The 20000-nt window shown below is 59.7% G+C and overlaps 2 protein-coding genes across 11 annotated transcripts in view; one reads left to right on the top strand and one right to left on the bottom strand.

The window, feature by feature from the left end:
• LOC144739262 (SAGA-associated factor 29-like) overlaps window positions 1-955 on the bottom strand; it is an 11681-nt gene extending 10726 nt beyond the window's left edge. For 2 of the 4 annotated variants that reach the window (XM_078622230.1, XM_078622229.1), the window contains exon 1: window positions 447-954. In XM_078622230.1, the coding sequence (XP_078478356.1) occupies window positions 447-768 (322 nt within the window). In that variant the 5' untranslated portion in view covers window positions 769-954. Of the gene's footprint in view, window positions 1-446 lie in introns of all 4 variants that reach the window. The other 2 variants (XM_078622231.1, XM_078622228.1) reach the window with 2 other exon arrangements.
• A 3732-nt stretch (window positions 956-4687) lies between these two features.
• Window positions 4688-20000, top strand: part of LOC144739260 (sodium- and chloride-dependent GABA transporter ine-like) — a 17031-nt gene continuing 1718 nt past the window's right edge. The window contains exons 1-15 of one of the 7 annotated variants that reach the window (XM_078622222.1): window positions 4689-4798; window positions 4835-5470; window positions 5523-5967; window positions 6055-6143; window positions 7288-7439; window positions 7945-8079; window positions 8447-8657; window positions 9637-9769; window positions 10609-10743; window positions 11973-12076; window positions 12936-13060; window positions 15425-15537; window positions 15840-15980; window positions 16173-16272; window positions 19013-19113. In XM_078622222.1, coding sequence (XP_078478348.1) covers window positions 6094-6143; window positions 7288-7439; window positions 7945-8079; window positions 8447-8657; window positions 9637-9769; window positions 10609-10743; window positions 11973-12076; window positions 12936-13060; window positions 15425-15537; window positions 15840-15980; window positions 16173-16272; window positions 19013-19113 — 1500 coding nt within the window. In that variant the 5' untranslated portion in view covers window positions 4689-4798; window positions 4835-5470; window positions 5523-5967; window positions 6055-6093. Of the gene's footprint in view, window positions 5471-5495; window positions 6002-6051; window positions 6144-7287; window positions 7440-7944; window positions 8080-8446; window positions 8658-9636; window positions 9770-10608; window positions 10744-11972; window positions 12077-12935; window positions 13061-15424; window positions 15538-15839; window positions 15981-16172; window positions 16273-19012; window positions 19114-20000 lie in introns of those variants that run through there. The other 6 variants (XM_078622224.1, XM_078622225.1, XM_078622219.1 and 3 more) reach the window with 6 other exon arrangements.

Below are 20000 nucleotides of genomic sequence, written 5' to 3'. Positions count from 1 at the left end.
CTCACCACCATCACTCACCACCACCACTCTCACCACTACTACCACCCTCACCACTCTCACCACTACTACCACCCTCACCACTACCACCACCACCACCTTCACCACCCTCAACACTACTACCACCCTCACCACCATCACTCACTCCTACCATCACCACCCTCACCACCACCCACCCCCCTCCTCACCTCACCCCCCCTCTTTCTCCTCACCCCCCCTCTTTCTCCTCACCCCCCCCCCCCCCCTTTCTCCTCCACCCCCCCCCCCTTTCTCCTCACCCCCCCCTCTTTCTCCTCACCCCCCCTCTTTCTCCTCACCTCCCCTCTTTCTCCTCACCCCCCCCCTTTCTCCTCACCCCCCCCCCTTTCTCTCCCCCCCCCCTCTTCCTCCTCCCCCCCTCCTCTCCTCACGCCCCCTCCCCCTTCTTCTCACCCCTCCCCACCCCTCACCTCTTCCCGGCCTTCTGACCGCTGCTCCCAGCAGCAGCAGTAGCCGCGCTGCTCGCGGCCGCAGCCGCCGCCCGAAGCGGCCGCGGCCGCGGGCCCCGGAGTCGGTGGCGCTGCCTGCGCGAGGAGGAGGAGGCCGCCGAGGCTGCTGAGGCTGCCGCTGAGGCCGCCGCCGCCGCAGCCGCTGAGGAGGCGAGGAGGGCCGCGGGCTGCTCCCTCCGCGAGGGGCTCCCTCGAGGCCCCCCCCCCAGTGGGGGCGGCTCCGCCAGCAGTGGGCGAGCGGGCTCGTGCGCGGGCCTGCGCCTCGAACCTCGGCGACTTGCATAAAAGAAGCGGCGAAGCGGCGCCTCTCACAACCCCCACCAGCAGCAGCAGCAGGAGCAGCAGCAGTAGCAGCAGCAGTAGCAGCAGCAGCAGGCAGGACCACCAGCAGCAACAGTAGTAGAAGTAGCAGCAGCAGCCGGAGACACAACCACGACTAAGAGCAGGCTGAGGCCTAGCAGGGTCACGTGGGCAGCCCCGCCCACCTCCCTCGCCCCGCCCCACCTCCCTCGCCCCGCCCACCTCCCTCGCCCCGCCCACCTCCCTCGCCCCGCCCACCTCCCTCGCCCCGCCCACCTCCCTCGCCCCGCCCACCTCCCTCGCCCCGCCCACCTCCCTCGCCCCGCCCACCTCCCTCGCCCCGTCCACCTCCCTCGCCCCGCCCACTTTGCCGCCGCCCCTCCCCCTCTCTCGCCGCTCCCTCACCTCTCGCCCCCCCCTCACCTCGCCCCTCACCTCGCCCTCCCACCTCGCCCCCCCCTCCCCTCGCCCCCCCCCTCACCTCGCCCCCCCCCCCTCCCCCCTCACCTCGCCCCCCCCCCTTCACCCCCCCTCACCTCGCCCCCCCCCTCATCTTGCCCCCCCTCGTCTCGCCCCCTCTTCACCTCGCCCCCCTCCCCCTCGCCCCCCCCCCTCACCTCGCCCCCCCCCCTCCCCTCGCCCCCCCCTCCCCTCGCCCCCCCCCCCTCACCTCGCCCCCCCCCCTCCCCTCGCCCCCCCCCCTCGCCCCCCCCCCTCCCCTCGCCCCCCCCCTCACCTCGCCCCCCCCTCACCTCGCCCCCCCCCTCACCTCGCCCCCCCCCTTCGCCCCCCCCTTCACCCCCCCTCACCCTCCTCCCCCGAGGTGCAGGAGGAGGTCACGGGACAGACCCAGCAGGTGCCTTGGGCTGACTGCTGTGCCAGGCTAGGTGCAGGATTGTCACAGGACAGACCCTGCAGGTGCCTTGGGTTGACTGCTATGCCAGGCTAGGTACCCTACTCGATACCCGGCTACCCGTACCCGGCCGCGTACCCGGCCGGGTACGGGTAGCCGTTTGTGACCCTGGTGCGGCCGGGTACGGGTAGGCCGTGAGTCATTGGTGAGTCACCGTTTGTCACTCATTTCTCAACGTCTTGTCTCTTCTCACAATTCAAGTTCCTAGAATCAACCCACCCGCGCCTGCAACATGGCTTCATCCCAGAGGTCGCAATTGGGTACCCGATACCCGTACCCTACCCGTACCCCGCCGGGTATGGGTAGGGTACGGGTACGGCCGGGTACGGGTACCCGTTTGCGACCCTGGTGCGGCCGGGTACGGGTACGGGGGGTAAGGAATCAAAACCCGTTTGCGACCTCTGCACCTCGTAACCAGCAACTACATGGAGCTTAAATTTCGATTTAAAGCTTTCGTGACTGCAGGGATTCATCTTCTTGGTTCTTTCGGTAAAGTCATCACGTAGAAGGGAAAAAAAAACATAAATTAATTCTCACGACGTTTCGGCCACAACGCAAGCAGCCGTCCTCAGGTGAAGAACAGGTCTGTCGAGAAGACAGCGTCTGAACAGGTCTGTCTTCTCGACAGGACCTATTCTTCACCTGAGGACGGCTGCTTGCGTTGTGGCCGAAACGTCGTGAGAATTATTTTATAATGTTTTATTTTTATTATTTTATTTTTTCCATTCTACATGGAGCTTCTCTGCAAAACCGGTACCCATGTGGACCTCGCCCCCTCCCCCTCTCGCCTAGGTCGACTCAGCCTAAAATGAGTACCTGGTGCAGTGGTGCGTAGTTTAAACATAGCCACTGGGGAGACACAGGCGGACGGGCTGGCATTGTTATTCTTAGGTGTTTTCGGTAAAGTCACCACGTAGGTAAAACATTTTAAATTAATAAAAGTTAAATAAAAATAAAATAAAAAATCACGACGTTTCGGAGGCAACACAAGCTTCCGTCTTCAAGTGGAACAGTCACAGCACGATTGCTGTATCACGTGATACAGCAATCGTGCAGTGATACAGCTATCGTTGCCTCCGAATCGTCGTGATTTTTTAATTTATTTTTATTAATTTAAATGTTTTACCTGCGTGACTTTACCGAAAAAACTTAAGAATATGAATCCTTGCAGTCACGAAAGCTTCAAATCTAGGGCAGGCATTGCGCAGGCCACGACCCCCACACTCATTCACCATCAGTGGGGGGGTTGGGGAGATGAATGCGGCGATACGGATTACTGAGTGACGCATTGACTCATTATCACCCAGCCGGTCATTCATTGCCACGCGAATAAACAATCGCAAAGCTCCCCCATGTAGCTTATCGCAGGCTGCAGGGGCAAGGGCTGTTAGTGGCGAGTAGCACCACCTATGATGCACACACAGACAAAGCTCCCCCAGGTAGCCTCTAGCAGGGCTGCAGGGGCAAGTGCTGCTAGTAGCGAGTAGCAACACCTATTCAAGTTTATTTATTAGGTATAGCCCTGTGAGCCATTCGGCTCTTGAATCGGGTGCAACCGCAACAAACAAAAAACAAAAACATGAACAAAAAACATCTTAAAGTGAATATGTGACTGAGTGAAAACAGAAAATCCCAGAAAAGACAGCAAAATATTGCAGAAAAGGCACCGTACACAAAAATGTGCAAAAATCCCAGTGGGATGCAAGTCAAACAACAACAACCACAACACAACTTAGATTAAGGCCATCAGTCTAACTCTGTACTACAACAAACAAACATGGCCAAACCAAAAAACTGATCGAAAATCACCAAAATAAAGCCATGAAAGCAATGAAACAGTGCAGGTCATAGGAACTGTGACCGAATTTTCACAATGAACGACGTAAACAACATGTACCACCAAACTCTGCAGCCATAGCTGGCTGCATGAGTCACTCCGCAACAGCAGGAGCATCAGTCGGAGTGTCAACATGTTTCAATGCACCTTTAAGATCAACACACTAAATCTAAACACAGATCATACTTTGCAGCGATCATCCGGAGCGAAACTTTGTATTTTAGGCCACTAAATTGCAGTGGCAGCTCGGGGTGTACAACTCCTCTCGAGCAGTTTTGAGTGAAGATCTCATAGTTAGTGATTCAAGTTGCAGTTTATTGGCAATAGCATTCCAGACCCTGGGGGCATCAATATCAAAGGCCCTTCCTCCAGTATTTGTACGGCAATAAGGAATGTGAAGCTGGTAAATGAGCGAAGACCTTAGGTCAAATTTCGATGTAAAGCTTTCGTGACTGCAGGGATTCATCTTCTTGGTTCTTTCGGTAAAGTCACGTAGAATTGAAACAATAAAATAATAAAAATAATAACATTCAGACGCTGTCTCCTCGACAGACCTGTTCTCCACCTGAGGACGGCTACTTGCGTTGTGGCCGAAACGTCGTGAGAATTATTTTATTATGTTTTATTTTTATTAATTTATTATTCAATTCTACGTGACTTTACCGAAAGAACCAAGAAGACCTGAGGTCACATTTGTTCTTTGAAACAGAGAGGAGATCCAGCAGGTAATCTGCACACACAGACAAAGCTCCCCCAGGTAGCCTCTGGCAGGGCTGCAGGGGCAAGTGGCGAGTAGCAGCGGCACCTATGAAGGCCCCCACTGTGGCACACACAGAGGGGGGTGGTGGCCAGCACCACCACGCCCGCCCGGCCGCCATTGTCTCCCCAGTGGCGATGTTTGCCACCCACCCACCGCACGAGGTGCCCATTTGAGTCTCCCTAGGGGGAGGCCCAAGGCCAGTTCAGACATCGGTCAGCGGTGGCGGTCGTGGTGGTGGTGGTGGTGATGGCGGTGGTGGTGGTGGTGGTGCCGTGATGATCGGGAATCGTCACGGCGCCTGTGCCAGGCTAGGTGCACTCCGAGGCCGTGACACGTGACGAGCCCCACTGATGCGCGTGCTGCCCCCCCCCCCCCTCAGCCGTTAATGAGTCTCCAGTCACCGCCGGACTAAGGTGGAAGTTCAACTCGCGCGGAGCGGCGACACGGAGCACGCTCAGCTCGCCTCGACTCGTTCACCTCGCCTCTCCGTGTCTCCTCACCTCCTCCTCACCCTCACCTCGCCTCCTCCTCACCCTCGCCTCCTCACCCTCGCCTCCTCCTCACCCTCACCACCTCCTCACCTCCTCACCCTCACCACCTCCTCACTCTCACCACCTCCTCACCCTCGCCTTCTCACCCTCACCACCTCCTCACCTCCTCCTCACCTCCTCACCTCCTCACCTCGCCTCCTCACCCTCACCTCACCCTCACCTCCTCCTCACCTCCTCCTCACCCTCGCCTCCTCCTCACCTCCTCCTCACCCTCGCCTCCTCCTCACCCTCGCCTCCTCCTCACCCTCGCCTCCTCCTCACCCTCGCCTCCTCCTCACCCTCGCCTCCTCCTCACCCTCACCTCCTCCTCACCCTCACCACCTCCTCACCCTCACCTCCTCCTCACCCTCACCACCTCCTCACCCTCGCCTCCTCCTCACCCTCACCTCCTCCTCACCCTCACCACCTCCTCACCCTCACCTCCTCCTCACCCTCACCACCTCCTCACCCTCGCCTCCTCCTCACCCTCACCTCCTCCTCACCCTCACCTCCTCCTCACCCTCGCCTCCTCCTCACCCTCACCTCCTCCTCACCCTCACCTCCTCCTCACCCTCACCACCTCCTCACCCTCACCTCCTCCTCACCCTCACCACCTCCTCACCCTCACCTCCTCCTCACCCTCACCTCCTCCTCACCCTCACCACCCTCCTCACCCTCACCTCCTCCTCACCCTCACCTCCTCCTCACCCTCACCACCTCCTCACCCTCACCACCTCCTCACCCTCACCTCCTCCTCACCCTCACCTCCTCCTCACCCTCACCACCTCCTCACCCTCACCTCCTCCTCACCCTCACCTCCTCCTCACCCTCACCTCCTCCTCACCCTCACCACCTCCTCACCCTCACCACCTCCTCACCCTCACCTCCTCCTCACCCTCACTTCCTCCTCACCCTCACCACCTCCTCACCCTCACCTCCTCCTCACCCTCACCTCCTCCTCACCCTCACCTCCTCCTCACCCTCACCTCCTCCTCACCCTCACCACCTCCTCACCCTCACCTCCTCCTCACCCTCACCTCCTCCTCACCCTCACCTCCTCCTCACCCTCACCTCCTCCTCACCCTCACCACCTCCTCACCCTCACCTCCTCCTCACCCTCACCTCCTCCTCACCCTCACCACCTCCTCACCCTCACCTCCTCCTCACCCTCACCACCTCCTCACCCTCACCACCTCCTCACCCCTCACCTCCTCCTCCCCCCTCACCACCTCCTCACCCTCGCTTCCTCCTCACCTCCTAACCTCGTCATGGGGAAGCTGCGGAGTGCTAAGACGGCTTCCATCTCTCAGGACTTCAGGTGAGGCCTTGACATCATCTCATCAACATCAACATCACCATCATGATGATCATCATCAACTCATCAACATCAACATCATGATGATCATCACTTTATCACCATTAACAACATCATCATCATCATGATCATCACCTCATCAACATCATCATCATGATGATCATCACCTCATCACCATCAACATCATCATCATCATGAGCATCACCTCATCACCATCAACATCATCATCATCATGATCATCATCACCTCATCACCATCAACATCATCATCATGATGAGCATCACCTCATCACCATCAACATCATCATCATCATGATCATCATCACCTCATCACCATCATCATCATGATGATCATCACCTCATCACCATCAACATCATCATCATCATGATCATCATCACCTCATCACCATCACCATCAACATCATCATGATGATCACCTCATCACCATCAACATCATCATCATCATGATCATCACCTCATCACCATCAACATCAACATGATGATCATCACCTCATCACCATCAACATCATGATCATCATCACCTCATCACCATCAACATCATCATGATGATCATCACCTCATCACCATCAACATCACCATCATGATGATCACCTCATCACCATCAACATCATCATGATGATCACCTCATCACCATCAACATCACCATCATGATGATCACCTCATCCCATCAACATCATCGTCATCATGATCATCACCTCATCAACATCACCATCACTGTATAATAATAATAATTCTGTGTCCTGACTTGTGGGCCCCCTCCCCCCTACTCCCTCCCCCTCCCCCCCTCCACCTCCCCCCTCCCACCTCCCCCCTCCCCATCCCTTCTCCCCCCTCCCCACCTCCCCCCTCCCCCCTCCCCATCCTTCTCCCCCCTCCACCTCCAACCTCCCCCCTCCCCATCCCTTCTCCCCCCCTCCCCATCCCTTCTCCCCCCTCCCCCTCCCCCCTCCCCATCCCTTCTCCCCCCCTCCCCACCTCCCCCCTCCCCCCCTCCCCCCTCTACCTCCCACCTCCCCCCTCCCCATCCCTTCTCCCCCTCCCCCTCCACCTCCCCCCTCCCCCCTCCACCTCCCCCCTCTACCTCCCCCCTCACCTCCCCTCCCCCTCCCCCCTCCCCCTCCCCGCAGCCCCGAGGGGGGCAGCCCCGCCCCCCCGCCCCCCCCCGCCCCGCGCGAGCGCTGGAGTCGTGGCGCCGAGTTCACGCTCGCGTGCACCGGCTACGCCGTGGGGCTGGGCAACGTGTGGCGCTTCCCTTACCTGTGCTACCGCAGCGGGGGAGGTGGGTGGGGGTGGGGGGTGGGTGGGGGTGGGGGGGGTGGGGTGGGGGGTGGGGGTGGGTGGGGGGTGGGGGGGTGGGTTGGTGGGGGGTGGGGGGTGGGTGGGGGTGGGGGGTGGGTGGAGGGGGAGGTGGGTGGGGGGTGGGGGTGGGGGGGTGGTGGTGGGGGAGGTGGGTGGGGGGGGGTGGGGGGAGGAGGTGGATGGGGGGTGGGGTGGGGGGTGGGGGGAGGAGGTGATGACAGGTGAGGGGAGGAGACGGGTGCAAGGTGAAGGGGGAGGGGAGAGGGGTAAGATGAAGGGGGGGGGAGCTTTGTCTGTGTGTCATAGGTGGTGCTACTCGATACTAGCAGCACTTGCCCCTACATCCCTGCTAGAGGCTACCTGGGGGAGCTTTGCCTGTGTGTGCATCATAGGTGGTGCTACTCGCTACTAGCAGCACTTGCCCCTACCGCCCTGCTAGGGGCTACCTGGGGGATCTTTGTCTTGTTGTCTGTGTGCGTGTCCAGGCGCGTTCCTGCTGCCCTACCTGGTGATGCTCGCGCTGTGCGGGGTCCCCCTGCTGCTCATGGAGATGACCGTGGGGCAGTACACGGGCCTGGGGCCAGTCAGGGCCATGGCGGCCATCTGCCCCCTCTTCAAAGGCACGTCACGTGTCTCTCCCCCACGTCTCCCCCGCAGCTGCCATGGGTTGATCGACTGAGACGGCCTACAGATTCACCACCACCACGACCATCACCACGACCACCATCATCACCACCACGACCATCACCACCATGATCACCACCATGATCACCACCATGATCACCACCATCACCACTACCATCACCACCACCTTCACCACCACCTCCATCACCATCACCACCACCATCACCACCTCCACCACCATCACCATCACCACCACCATCACCACCTCCACCACCACCACCATCACCACCACCACCATCACCACCACCATCACCACCACCACCACCATCACCACCACCATCACCCCTGTCTCTCTCTGTGTAGGTGTGGGTCTGGCCACGGTGGCCATCTCGTTCCTGCTGTGCACCTACTACAACGTCATCATCACGTGGTCTCTCTTCTACCTCGTCAACTCGTTCCAGCAGCCGCTCCCCTGGCTGAGCTGCAACAACTCCTGGAACGAGGTGGACTCGTGCTCGGACGGGGTGACTCGCCCCAACTCCACCCTCCAGTCCTCCAGTCAGCAGTACTACAGGTGAGGTGGTGGACAACTTCACCCGCAGTGCTACAGGTGAGGTGGTGGACAACTTCACCACCAGTGAGGAGGACTACAGGTGAGGTGGTGGACAACTACACCACCAGTCAGCAGTGCTACAGGTGAGGAGGTGGACAACTTCACCAGCAGTGATACAGGTGAGGAGGTGGACAACTTCACCACCAGTGCTACAGGTGAGGTGGTGGACAACTTCACCACCAGTCAGCAGTACTACCACTACCACCACCATCAACCACCATCACCACCACCATCACCATCATCACCACCACCATCACCACCACCACCATCACCACCACCATCACCACCACCACCATCACCCCCATCACCACCACCACCACCCCCACCACCACCACAATCATCACCATCACCACCACCATCACCACCACCACCATCACCACCACCATCACCACCATCACCACCACTACTCCCACCACCACCACTACTCCCACCATCACCACCATCACCATCACACCCACCACCATCACCACCACCATCACCACCATCACCACCACCATCACCACCACCATCACCATCACCACCACCACCATCAACCACCATCACCACCACCATCACCACCACCACCACCCCCACCACCACTACAATCATCACCATCACCACCACCATCACACACCACCACCATCACCACCACCATCACCACCATCATCACCACCATCACCGCCATCACCACCACTACTCCCACCACCACCACTACTCCCACCATCACCACCATCACCATCACACCCACCACCATCACCACCACCATCACCACCACCACTACCACCACCACCATCACCACCATCACCACCGTGACCCCCACCATCACCACCACCACCATCACCACCATCACCACTACCACTACTACCATCATCACCACCACCACCCCCACCGTGACCCCCACTACCGTGACCCCCCACCACCGTGACCCCCACCCACGTGACCCCTGTCACGTGCTCTCCAGCAAGCGCGTGCTCGCCTTGAGTGGCGGTCTGGAGCATGGCGGCTCGATGCGCTGGGAGCTGTTCGGCCTCCTGGTTCTCGCCTGGGCGCTGGTCTACCTGTGCGTCTTCAAGGGGGTCAAGTCCACGGGCAAGGTGAGGGCAGGGGCCTCATCCCCTCGATCCCCTCTCTCTGGGTGTCCCCTTCATGTGAGTCCCCTTTACCCGTGTCTCCCGCGTCTCCCCGTGTCTTCCAGTGTCTCCCCGTGTCTCCCCACGTCTCCCCGCGTCTCCCCGCGTCTCCCGGTGTCTCCCCGCGTCTCCCGTGTCTCCTGTGTCTCCCCGTGTCTCCCCGCGTCTCCCGTGTCTCCCCACGTCTCCCGTGTCTCCCCGCGTCTCCCGTGTCTCCCCGTGTCTCCCGTGTCTCCTGTGTCTCCCCGTGTCTCTCCGTGTCTCCCGTGTCTCCCCGTTTCTCCCGTGTCTCCCCACGTCTCCCCGCGTCTCCTCGCGTCTCCCCGTGTCTCCCGTGTCTCCCCACGTCTCCCCGTGTCTCCCGTGTCTCCCCGTGTCTCCCGTGTCTCCCCACGTCTCCCCGCGTCTCCCGGTGTCTCCCCGTGTCTCCCGTGTCTCCCCGCGTCTCCCCGCGTCTCCCCGTGTCTCCTGTGTCTCCCCGTGTCTCCCCGCGTCTCCCGTGTCTCCCCGTGTCTCCCCGCGTCTCCCGTGTCTCCCCGTGTCTCCCGTGTCTCCCCGTGTCTCCCCGTGTCTCCCGTGTCTCCCCGCGTCTCCCCGCGTCTCCCGGTGTCTCCCCGTGTCTCCCGTGTCTCCCCGCGTCTCCCCGTGTCTCCCGTGTCTCCCCGTGTCTCCACGTGTCTCCACGTGTCTCCCCGTGTCTCCCCGTGTCTCCCGTGTCTCCCCGCGTCTCCCCGTGTCTCCCGTGTCTCCCCGTGTCTCCACGTGTCTCCCCGTGTCTCCGCGTGTCTCTCCGTGCGTACCAGGTGGTGTACTTCACGGCCACGTTCCCCTACCTGGTCCTCCTGGCCCTGCTCATCAACAACGCCATGCTGCCCGGAGCCTTGGAGGGAGTCCTCTACTACATGAGCCCGCAGTGGGATCAACTTCTCAACGCGCAGGTACCACCCCGCCTACCTCCTGTGCGTGTGTGGCTGTGTGTGTGTCTGTGTGCGTGTGTGTGTCTGAGACTGGAGCGTGCCACTAAGAGGTGGAGCCTTACCATCAGCCCCACCAAAACTAAGCACCTGCCTCGGTATTTTGTACCATCGGACACTCCACCACAACTCCCAATTGGTGATGGGGCAGTTGTGGAGAGAGTGGAGAGTTTCCCATACCTGGGCAGTGTGCTTATGACCGGCTCCGGTTTAGCAGCAGAAGTCTCACTCAGAATCAGTCGAGCGGCAATATCTTTTCATCGGTTGCGTAACGCTGTGTGGAAGCTACCTGGTCTGTCGCTCCGCACGAAGCTTCAGGTCTTCTCGGCCACGGTCATTCCCTCCCTTCTCTACGCTTGCGAAACGTGGACCCCCCTAATGGAGCACCTTCGCCGGTTATAAACATTTAGGCTGGCCTGCCTACGATCCATCCTGGGTTTAACCTGCAGGCTGGATTGTGTGAGGAGCTCACAAATCCTTGAAAGATCTGGGCAAAGTCTCATCGGTGAGCTCCTCCGGCAGGCAAGGCTGTGTTGGCTGGGTCATGTAGCCCGCATGCCCAGCCACCGCATGCCTAAACAGCTTTTGTTCGGCCGGATCGAGGGGGCTAAACGGGCGCGGCAAGGGCTAGAGAAGAGATGGAGTGATGTGGTACAGGAGGACGTGGAGCTGAGTGGACTTGCCGATGACTGGTACCAGCGGTGTCAAGATCGGCCTCAGTGGAGGAGGCTCGTGAAGGATGCTACTGGGCAGTTGGAGGCAGTCGCCCTCCAACAACAACGGAGGGCGGAGGAGCGACGCTCACAACAACGAGCGGAGCGCCGGGTGGCTAAAGCACAGCAAGTTGGCACAGTAGGGGGCACAGGTGGTGCATCAGCCAGTCATCTCGGTCATTTCAGTCAGTCGACCCGTGGCACCTGCTGGGTCTGCCCCGTGACCTCCTGCCAGCGGACGTATGACACTTCACGTTGCCTCAAGGTGCACTTGGCCTGGCACAAGCGTCGTGGTGACGTCACCGCCACTTAGTGGCGAATGGCGGTTGTTGTTGTTGTGTCTGTGTGTGTCTGTGTGTGTCTGTGTGTGTGTGTGACTGTGTGTGTGTCTGTGTGTGTGACTGTGTGTGCGTGTGTCTGTGTGTGTGTGTCTGTGTGTGTGTCTGTGTGTGTGTGTCTGTGTGTGTGTGTCTGCCCCAGGTCTGGGTCAATGCTGCCGCTCAGATCTTCAACTCCATTGGGATTGGGTTCGGCTCCCTCATTTCCATGTCCAGCTACAACGCCTTCGACAAGAACATCATCCAGTGCGGACCCACACGCTCACCCACCCACCCGCTCACCTGCTCACCCACTCACTCACCCGCTCACTTACTCACTCACTCACCCGCTCACTCACTCACCCACTCATTCACCCACCCATTCACCCATTCACCCACTCACCCACCCGCGCACCCACCCACTCACCCACTCACCCACTCACCCACCCGCTCACCCACCCACCCGCTTACCCACTCACCCACCCGCTCACCCACCCGCTCACCCACCCGCTCACCCGCCCGCCCACCCGCCCGCTCACCCGCTCACCCACTCAACTCACCCACTCACCCGCTCACCCACTCAACTCACCCGCCCATCCATCCACTCGCCTACAGCCTCACCCACTCGCTTGAGGCACGCGGCGTCACCTGCAGGCAACATGAGGGTGGGGGCTGTGGGTAGCGGGGTGGGGGCTGTGGGTAGCGGGGTGGGGGCTGTGGGTAGCGGGGTGGGGGCTGTGGGTAGCGGGGTGGGGGCTGTGGGTAGCGGGGTGGGGGCTGTGGGTAGCGGGGTGGGGGCTGTGGGTAGCGGGGTGGGGGCTGTGGGTAGCGGGGTGGGGGCTGTGGGTAGCGGGGTGGGGGCTGTGGGTAGCGGGGGTGGGGGTTGTGGGTAGCGGGGTGGGGGCTGTGGGTAGCGGGGTGGGGGCTGTGGGTAGCGGGGTGGGGGTTGTGGGTAGCGGGGTGGGGGCTGTGGGTAGCGGGGTGGGGGCTGTGGGTAGCGGGGTGGGGGCTGTGGGTAGCGGGGTGGGGGTTGTAGCTGGGCTTGTAGCGAGGGCTGTGTGGGTAGCTGTGTAGGTAGCTGGGCTGTAGCGAGGGCGGTGTGGGTGGGTGGTGCTGCTGTGCACAGGGACACGCTCTTCGTCTCCATCCTCAACTCGGCCACCAGCATCTTCGCCGGATTCGTCGTCTTCTCGGCCATCGGCTTCATGTCCCACACGCACGGGGTGCCCGTGCAGGACATCGCCACAGACGGTGAGACTACCCACCAACTCACCCACTCGCTCACCTACCCCACTCGCTCACCCACTCACCCACTCACCCACCCACCCACCTACCCATCCGCTCACTTACCTACCCACCCACCCACTCGCCCACTCACCCACCCACCTACCCACTCGCCCACTCACCCACCCACCTTCCCACCCGTTTACTCACCTACCCACCCACCCGCTCACTCACCTACCCACCCACCCACGCGCTCACTCACCTACCCACCCGCCCGCTTGCTCACCTACCCACCCACCCACCCGCTCACTCACTCACCTACCTACCCACCCACCCACCCGTTCACTCACCTACCCACCCATCCACCCGCTCACTCACCTACCCACCCACCCGCTCACTCACCTACCCACCCACCCACTCACCTACCCACCCACCCACCCGTTCACTCACCTACCCACCCACCCACCCGCTCACTCACCTACCCACCCACCCGCTCGCTCACCTACCCACCCACCCGCTCGCTCACCTACCCACCCGCCCGCTCGCTCACCTACCCAACCACCCACCCGCTCACTCACCTACCCACCCACCCGCTCACTCACCTACCCACCCACCTGCTCACTCACCTACCCACCCGCTCACTCACCTACCCACCCACCTACCCACTAACTTACCCACCCACTCACGCACCCGCTCACTCACCTACCCACCCGTTCACTCACCTACCCACCCACCCGCTCACTCACCTACCCACCCACCCACGCGCTCACTCACCTACCCACCCGCCCGCTTGCTCACCTACCCACCCACCCACCCGCTCACTCACTCACCTACCTACCCACCCACCCACCCGTTCACTCACCTACCCACCCATCCACCCGCTCACTCACCTACCCACCCACCCGCTCACTCACCTACCCACCCACCCACTCACCTACCCACCCACCCACCCGTTCACTCACCTACCCACCCACCCACCCGCTCACTCACCTACCCACCCACCCGCTCGCTCACCTACCCACCCACCCGCTCGCTCACCTACCCACCCGCCCGCTCGCTCACCTACCCAACCACCCACCCGCTCACTCACCTACCCACCCACCCGCTCACTCACCTACCCACCCACCTGCTCACTCACCTACCCACCCGCTCACTCACCTACCCACCCACCCGCTCACTCACCTACCCACCCACCTACCCACTAACTTACCCACCCACTCACGCACCCGCTCACTCACCTACCCACCCGCTCACTCACCTACCCACCCACCCGCTCACTCACCTACCCACCCGCTCACTCACCTACCCACCCACCCGCTCACTCACCTACCCACCCACCTACCCACTCACTTACCCACCCACTCACCCACCCGCTTACTCACCTACCCGCTCACTCACTTACCCACCCACTCATCTACCCGCTCACTCACCTACCCACCCGCTCACTTAGCCGCCCACTCACCTACCCACCCACCCACCCGCTTACTCACCTACCCACTCACTCACTCACCCACCCACCCACTCACTTAGCCACCCACTCACCTACCCACTCACTCACTCACCTACCCACTCACCTACTCACCCACCCACTCACCTACCCACTTACTCACCTACTCACTCGGCAACCCACTCACTCACTCACCCACCCACCCACTCACTTAGCCACCCACTCACCTACCCACTTACTCACCTACCCACTCGGCAACCCACTCACTCACCTACCCACTCATTTAACTCTCCCTGAGTCTTCCCCGTGTCTCCCCCACGTCTCCCCGTGTCTCCCCGTGTCTCTACCACGTCTCCCCGTGTCTCATGTCTCCCCGTGTCTCCACCACATATCCCCGTGTCTCCCCGTGTCTCTACCACGTCTCCCCGTGTCTCCCCGTGTCTCATGTCTCCCCGTGTCTCTACCACGTCTCCCCGTGTCTCCCCGTGTCTCATGTCTCCCCGTGTCTCTACCACGTCTCCCCGTGTCTCCCCGTGTCTCATGTCTCCCCGTGTCTCTACCACGCCTCCCCATGTCTCATGTCTCCCCGTGTCTCTACCACGCCTCCCCGTGTCTCATGTCTCCCCGTGTCTCCACCACGTATCCCCGTGTCTCCCCATGTCTCATGTCTCCCCGTGTCTCTACCACGTCTCCCCGTGTCTCCCCGTGTCTCCCCCACGACTCCCCGTGTCTCCCCGTGTCTCTACCACGCCTCCCCGTGTCTCATGTCTCCCCGTGTCTCCACCACGTATCCCCGTGTCTCCCCATGTCTCATGTCTCCCCGTGTCTCCACCACGTCTCCCCGTGTCTCCCCGTGTCTCTACCACGTCTCCCCGTGTCTCCCCGTGTCTCATGTCTCCCCGTGTCTCTACCACGTCTCCCCGTGTCTCCCCGTGTCTCCCCAGGCCCTGGCCTGGTGTTCGTGGTCTACCCCGAGGTGTTCTCCACCCTCCCCGTGTCTCCCCTCTGGGCTGTCCTCTTCTTCTTCATGCTGCTCTGCCTGGGACTCGACAGCCAGGTGCCAGGGGATGTGCACCCACGGCGAGGGTGCTGATGGTGGTGATGGTGGTGATGGTGGTGACGGTGGTGGTGGTGGTGACGGTGGTGATGGTGGTGGTGACGGTGACGATGATGGTGGTGATGGTGGTGATGATGACGATGGTGATGATGATGGTGGTGATGGTGGTGATGGTGATGTTGGTGGTGATGGTGGTGGTGATGGTGGTGGTGATGGTGGTGGTGGTAATGGTGTTGGTGATGATGGTGGTGATGGTGGTGATGGTGATGATGGTGGTGATGGTGGTGATGGTGGTGCTGCAGTTCGCCATGGTGGAGGTGATGGTGACCACGCTGATGGACAGCTACGGAGCGACGCTGCTGCGGCTGCTGGGCAGGAGGGAGCTGCTGGTGGCGGCAGTCTGCAGCCTCGCCCTGCTGCTGGGCCTGCCTAACATCACGGAGGTGGGCACCTCCATGACGCAGGGGTGGAGCTCCACCACAGAGGTGGGGAGCTCTACCACAGGTGTGGAGCTCCACCACATGGTGATGATGATGATGATCGTGATGATGGTGATGTTGGTGATGATGGTGATGATGATAGTGATGGTGATGATGATAGTGATGATGATGGTGGTGATGATGATGGTGGCGTAGGGAGGCATCTACTTCTTCCAGCTGATGGACCACTACACGGCGATCATCTCCCTCACCTTCCTCGCCTGCTTTGAGGTGGTGGCAGTCTGCTTGGTGTACGGTGAGTGTGTGGTGAGTGTGTGGTGAGTGTGTGGTGAGTGTGTGGTGAGTGTGTGGTGAGTGTGGTGAGTGTGTGTGTGGTGAGTGTGTGGTGAGTGTGTGGGTGAGTGTGTGTGTGGTGAGTGTGGTGAGTGTGTGGGTGAGTGTGTGGTGAGTGTGTGGGTGAGTGTGTGGTGAGTGTGTGGTGAGTGTGTGGTGAGTGTGTGTGTGGGTGAGTGTGTGTGTGGTGAGTGTGTGGGTGTGTGTGGTGAGTGTGTGGTGAGTGTGTGGTGAGTGTGTGTGTGGGTGAGTGTGTGTGTGGTGAGTGTGTGGTGAGTGTGTGTGGTGAGTGTGTGGTGAGTGTGTGGTGATTGTGTGTGGTGAGTGTGTGGGTGTGTGTGTGGTGAGTGTGTGGTGAGTGTGTGGTGAGTGTGTGGTGAGTGTGTGTGTGGTGAGTGTGTGGGTGTGTGTGTGGTGAGTGTGTGAGTGTGTGTGTGGTGAGTGTGTGGTGAGTGTGTGTGGTGAGTGTGTGGTGAGTGTGTGTGGTGAGTGTGTGGGTGAGTGTGTGGTGAGTGTGTGGTGAGTGTGTGTGTGGGTGAGTGTGTGTGTGGGTGTGTGTGTGGTGAGTGTGTGAGTGTGTGTGTGGTGAGTGTGTGGTGAGTGTGTGGGTGAGTGTGTGTGTGGTGAGTGTGGTGAGTGTGGTGTGTGGGTGAGTGTGTGGTGAGTGTGTGGTGAGTGTGTGCTGAGTGTGTGCTGAGTGTGTGGTGAGTGTGTGTGTGGGTAAGTGTGTGTGTGGTGAGTGTGTGGTGAGTGTGTGGTGAGTGTGGTGAGTGTGTGGGTGAGTGTGTGGTGAGTGTGTGGTGAGTGTGTGGTGAGTGTGTGGTGAGTGTGTGGGTGAGGGTGTGGGTTAGTGTGTGTGTGGGTGAGTGTGTGGGTGAGTGTGTGGGTGAGTGTGTGGTGAGTGTGTGGTGAGTGTGTGTGTGGTGAGTGTGTAGGTGAGTGTGTGGGTGAGTGTGTGTGTGGTGAGTGTGTGGGTGAGTGTGTGTGGTGAGTGTGGTGAGTGTGTGGGTGAGTGTGTGGTGAGTGTGTGGGTGAGTGTGTGGTGAGTGTGTGGTGAGTGTGTGTGTGGTGAGTGTGTAGGTGAGTGTGTGGGTGAGTGTGTGTGTGGTGAGTGTGTGGGTGAGTGTGTGGGTGAGTGTGTGGGTGAGTGTGTGGGTGAGTGTGTGAGTGAGTGGGTGAGTGAGTGTGTGGGTGAGTGTGTGGTGAGTGTGTGGTGAGTGTGTGTGTGGGTGAGTGTGTGGGTGAGTGTGTGGGTGAGTGTGTGTGTGGTGAGTGTGTGGGTGAGTGTGTGGGTGAGTGGGTTAGTGTGTGTGTGGGTGAGTGTGTGGGTGAGTGTGTGGGTGAGTGTGTGGTGAGTGTGTGGTGAGTGTGTGGTGAGTGTGTGGTGAGTGTGTGGGGAGTGTGTGTGTGGGTGAGTGAGTGTGTGGTGAGTGTGTGTGGTGAGTGTGTGGTGTGTGGTGAGTGTGTGTGGTGAGTGTGTGGGTGTGTGTGTGGTGAGTGTGTGGTGAGTGTGTGGTGAGTGTGTGGTGAGTGTGTGGGTGTGTGTGTGGTGAGTGTGTGGTGAGTGTGTGGTGAGTGTGTGTGGTGAGTGTGTGGTGAGTGTGTGGTGAGTGTGTGTGGTGAGTGTGTGGGTGTGTGTGTGGTGAGTGTGTGGTGAGTGTGTGGTGAGTGTGTGGTGAGTGTGTGTGTGGGTGAGTGTGTGTGTGGTGAGTGTGTGGGTGTGTGTGTGGTGAGTGTGTGAGTGTGTGTGTGGTGAGTGTGTGGTGAGTGTGTGGGTGAGTGTGTGTGTGGTGAGTGTGGTGAGTGTGGTGTGTGGGTGAGTGTGTGGGTGAGTGTGTGGTGAGTGTGTGGTGAGTGTGTGCTGAGTGTGTGCTGAGTGTGTGGTGAGTGTGTGTGTGGGTGAGTGTGTGTGTGGTGAGTGTGTGGTGAGTGTGTGGGTGAGTGTGGTGAGTGTGGTGAGTGTGTGGGTGAGTGTGTGGTGAGTGTGTGGTGAGTGTGTGGGTGAGTGTGTGGGTGAGTGGGTTAGTGTGTGTGTGGGTGAGTGTGTGGGTGAGTGTGTGGGTGAGTGTGTGGTGAGTGTGTGGTGAGTGTGTGTGTGGTGAGTGTGTAGGTGAGTGTGTGTGTGGTGAGTGTGTGGGTGAGTGTGTGTGTGGTGAGTGTGGTGAGTGTGTGGGTGAGTGTGTGGTGAGTGTGTGGGTGAGTGTGTGGTGAGTGTGTGGTGAGTGTGTGTGTGGTGAGTGTGTAGGTGAGTGTGTGGGTGAGTGTGTGTGTGGTGAGTGTGTGGGTGAGTGTGTGGGTGAGTGTGTGGGTGAGTGTGTGAGTGAGTGGGTGAGTGAGTGTGTGGGTGAGTGTGTGGGTGAGTGTGTGGGTGAGTGTGTGGGTGAGTGTGTGGGTGAGTGTGTGAGTGAGTGGGTGAGTGAGTGTGTGGGTGAGTGTGTGGGTGAGTGTGTGGTGAGTGTGTGAGTGAGTGGGTGATTGTGTGGGTGAGTGTGTGGTGAGTGTGTGGTGTGTGCTGTGTCTAGTAAAACATCGCCACTGGGGAGACAAAGGCGGCCGGGCGTGGTGCTGGCCACCCACCCCCTCTCTGTGTGTAGCCACAGTGCCGGTAGCCTTCATAGGTGGTGCTATTCGCTAATAGGAGCACTTGCCCCTACATCCTGCTAGAGGCTACCTGGGGGAGCTGTGTCTGTGTGCGTGTGCAGGGAGCTCCAGGCTGAGCAGCAACATCGAGGAGATGTTGGGCAGGAAGCCGAATGTCTTCTTCCGTCTGTGCTGGATGGTCGCCTCTCCCTGCCTCGTCACCGTGAGACACACACACACTGACACACACACACAGGTAGACACACACACACAGGTAGACACAGACTGACACACACACACACAGGGAGACACACACACACAGGTAGACACACACTGACACACACACACACAGGTAGACACACACACACACACACAGGTAGACACACACTGACACACACACAGGTAGACACACACACACACAGGTAGACACAGACTGACACAGACTGACACACACACACAGGTAGACACACACTGACACACACACACACACACAGGTAGACACACACACAGGTAGACACAGACTGACACAGACTGACACACACACACACAGGGAGACACACACTGACACACACACACACACAGGTAGACACACACTGACACACACACACAGGTAGACACACACACACACAGGTAGACACAGACTGACACACACACACACAGGGAGACACACACACACACAGGTAGACACACACACACAGGGAGACACACACACACAGGTAGACACACACACACACACAGGTAGACACAGACTGACACAGACTGACACACACACACACAGGGAGACACACACTGACACACACACACACAGGGAGACACACACACACACAGGTAGACACAGACTGACACACACACACAGGTAGACACACACACACACAGGTAGACACACACACACACAGGTAGACACAGACTGACACACACACACACAGGGAGACACACACACACACAGGTCGACACACACTGACATACACACACACACACAGGTAGACACACACACAGGTAGACACAGACTGACACAGACTGACACACACACACACACAGGGAGACACACACTGACACACACACACAGGTAGACACACACACACACACACAGGTAGACACACACTGACACAC

This window comes from Lampetra planeri, unplaced genomic scaffold, assembly GCF_965212315.1.
Source record: "Lampetra planeri unplaced genomic scaffold, kcLamPlan1.2.h2 scaffold_139, whole genome shotgun sequence".
NCBI classification, from domain to species: domain Eukaryota; kingdom Metazoa; phylum Chordata; class Hyperoartia; order Petromyzontiformes; family Petromyzontidae; genus Lampetra; species Lampetra planeri.
Note: the sequence above shows the minus strand (reverse complement) of the source record. Positions and strands in the feature narration are given on the sequence as shown.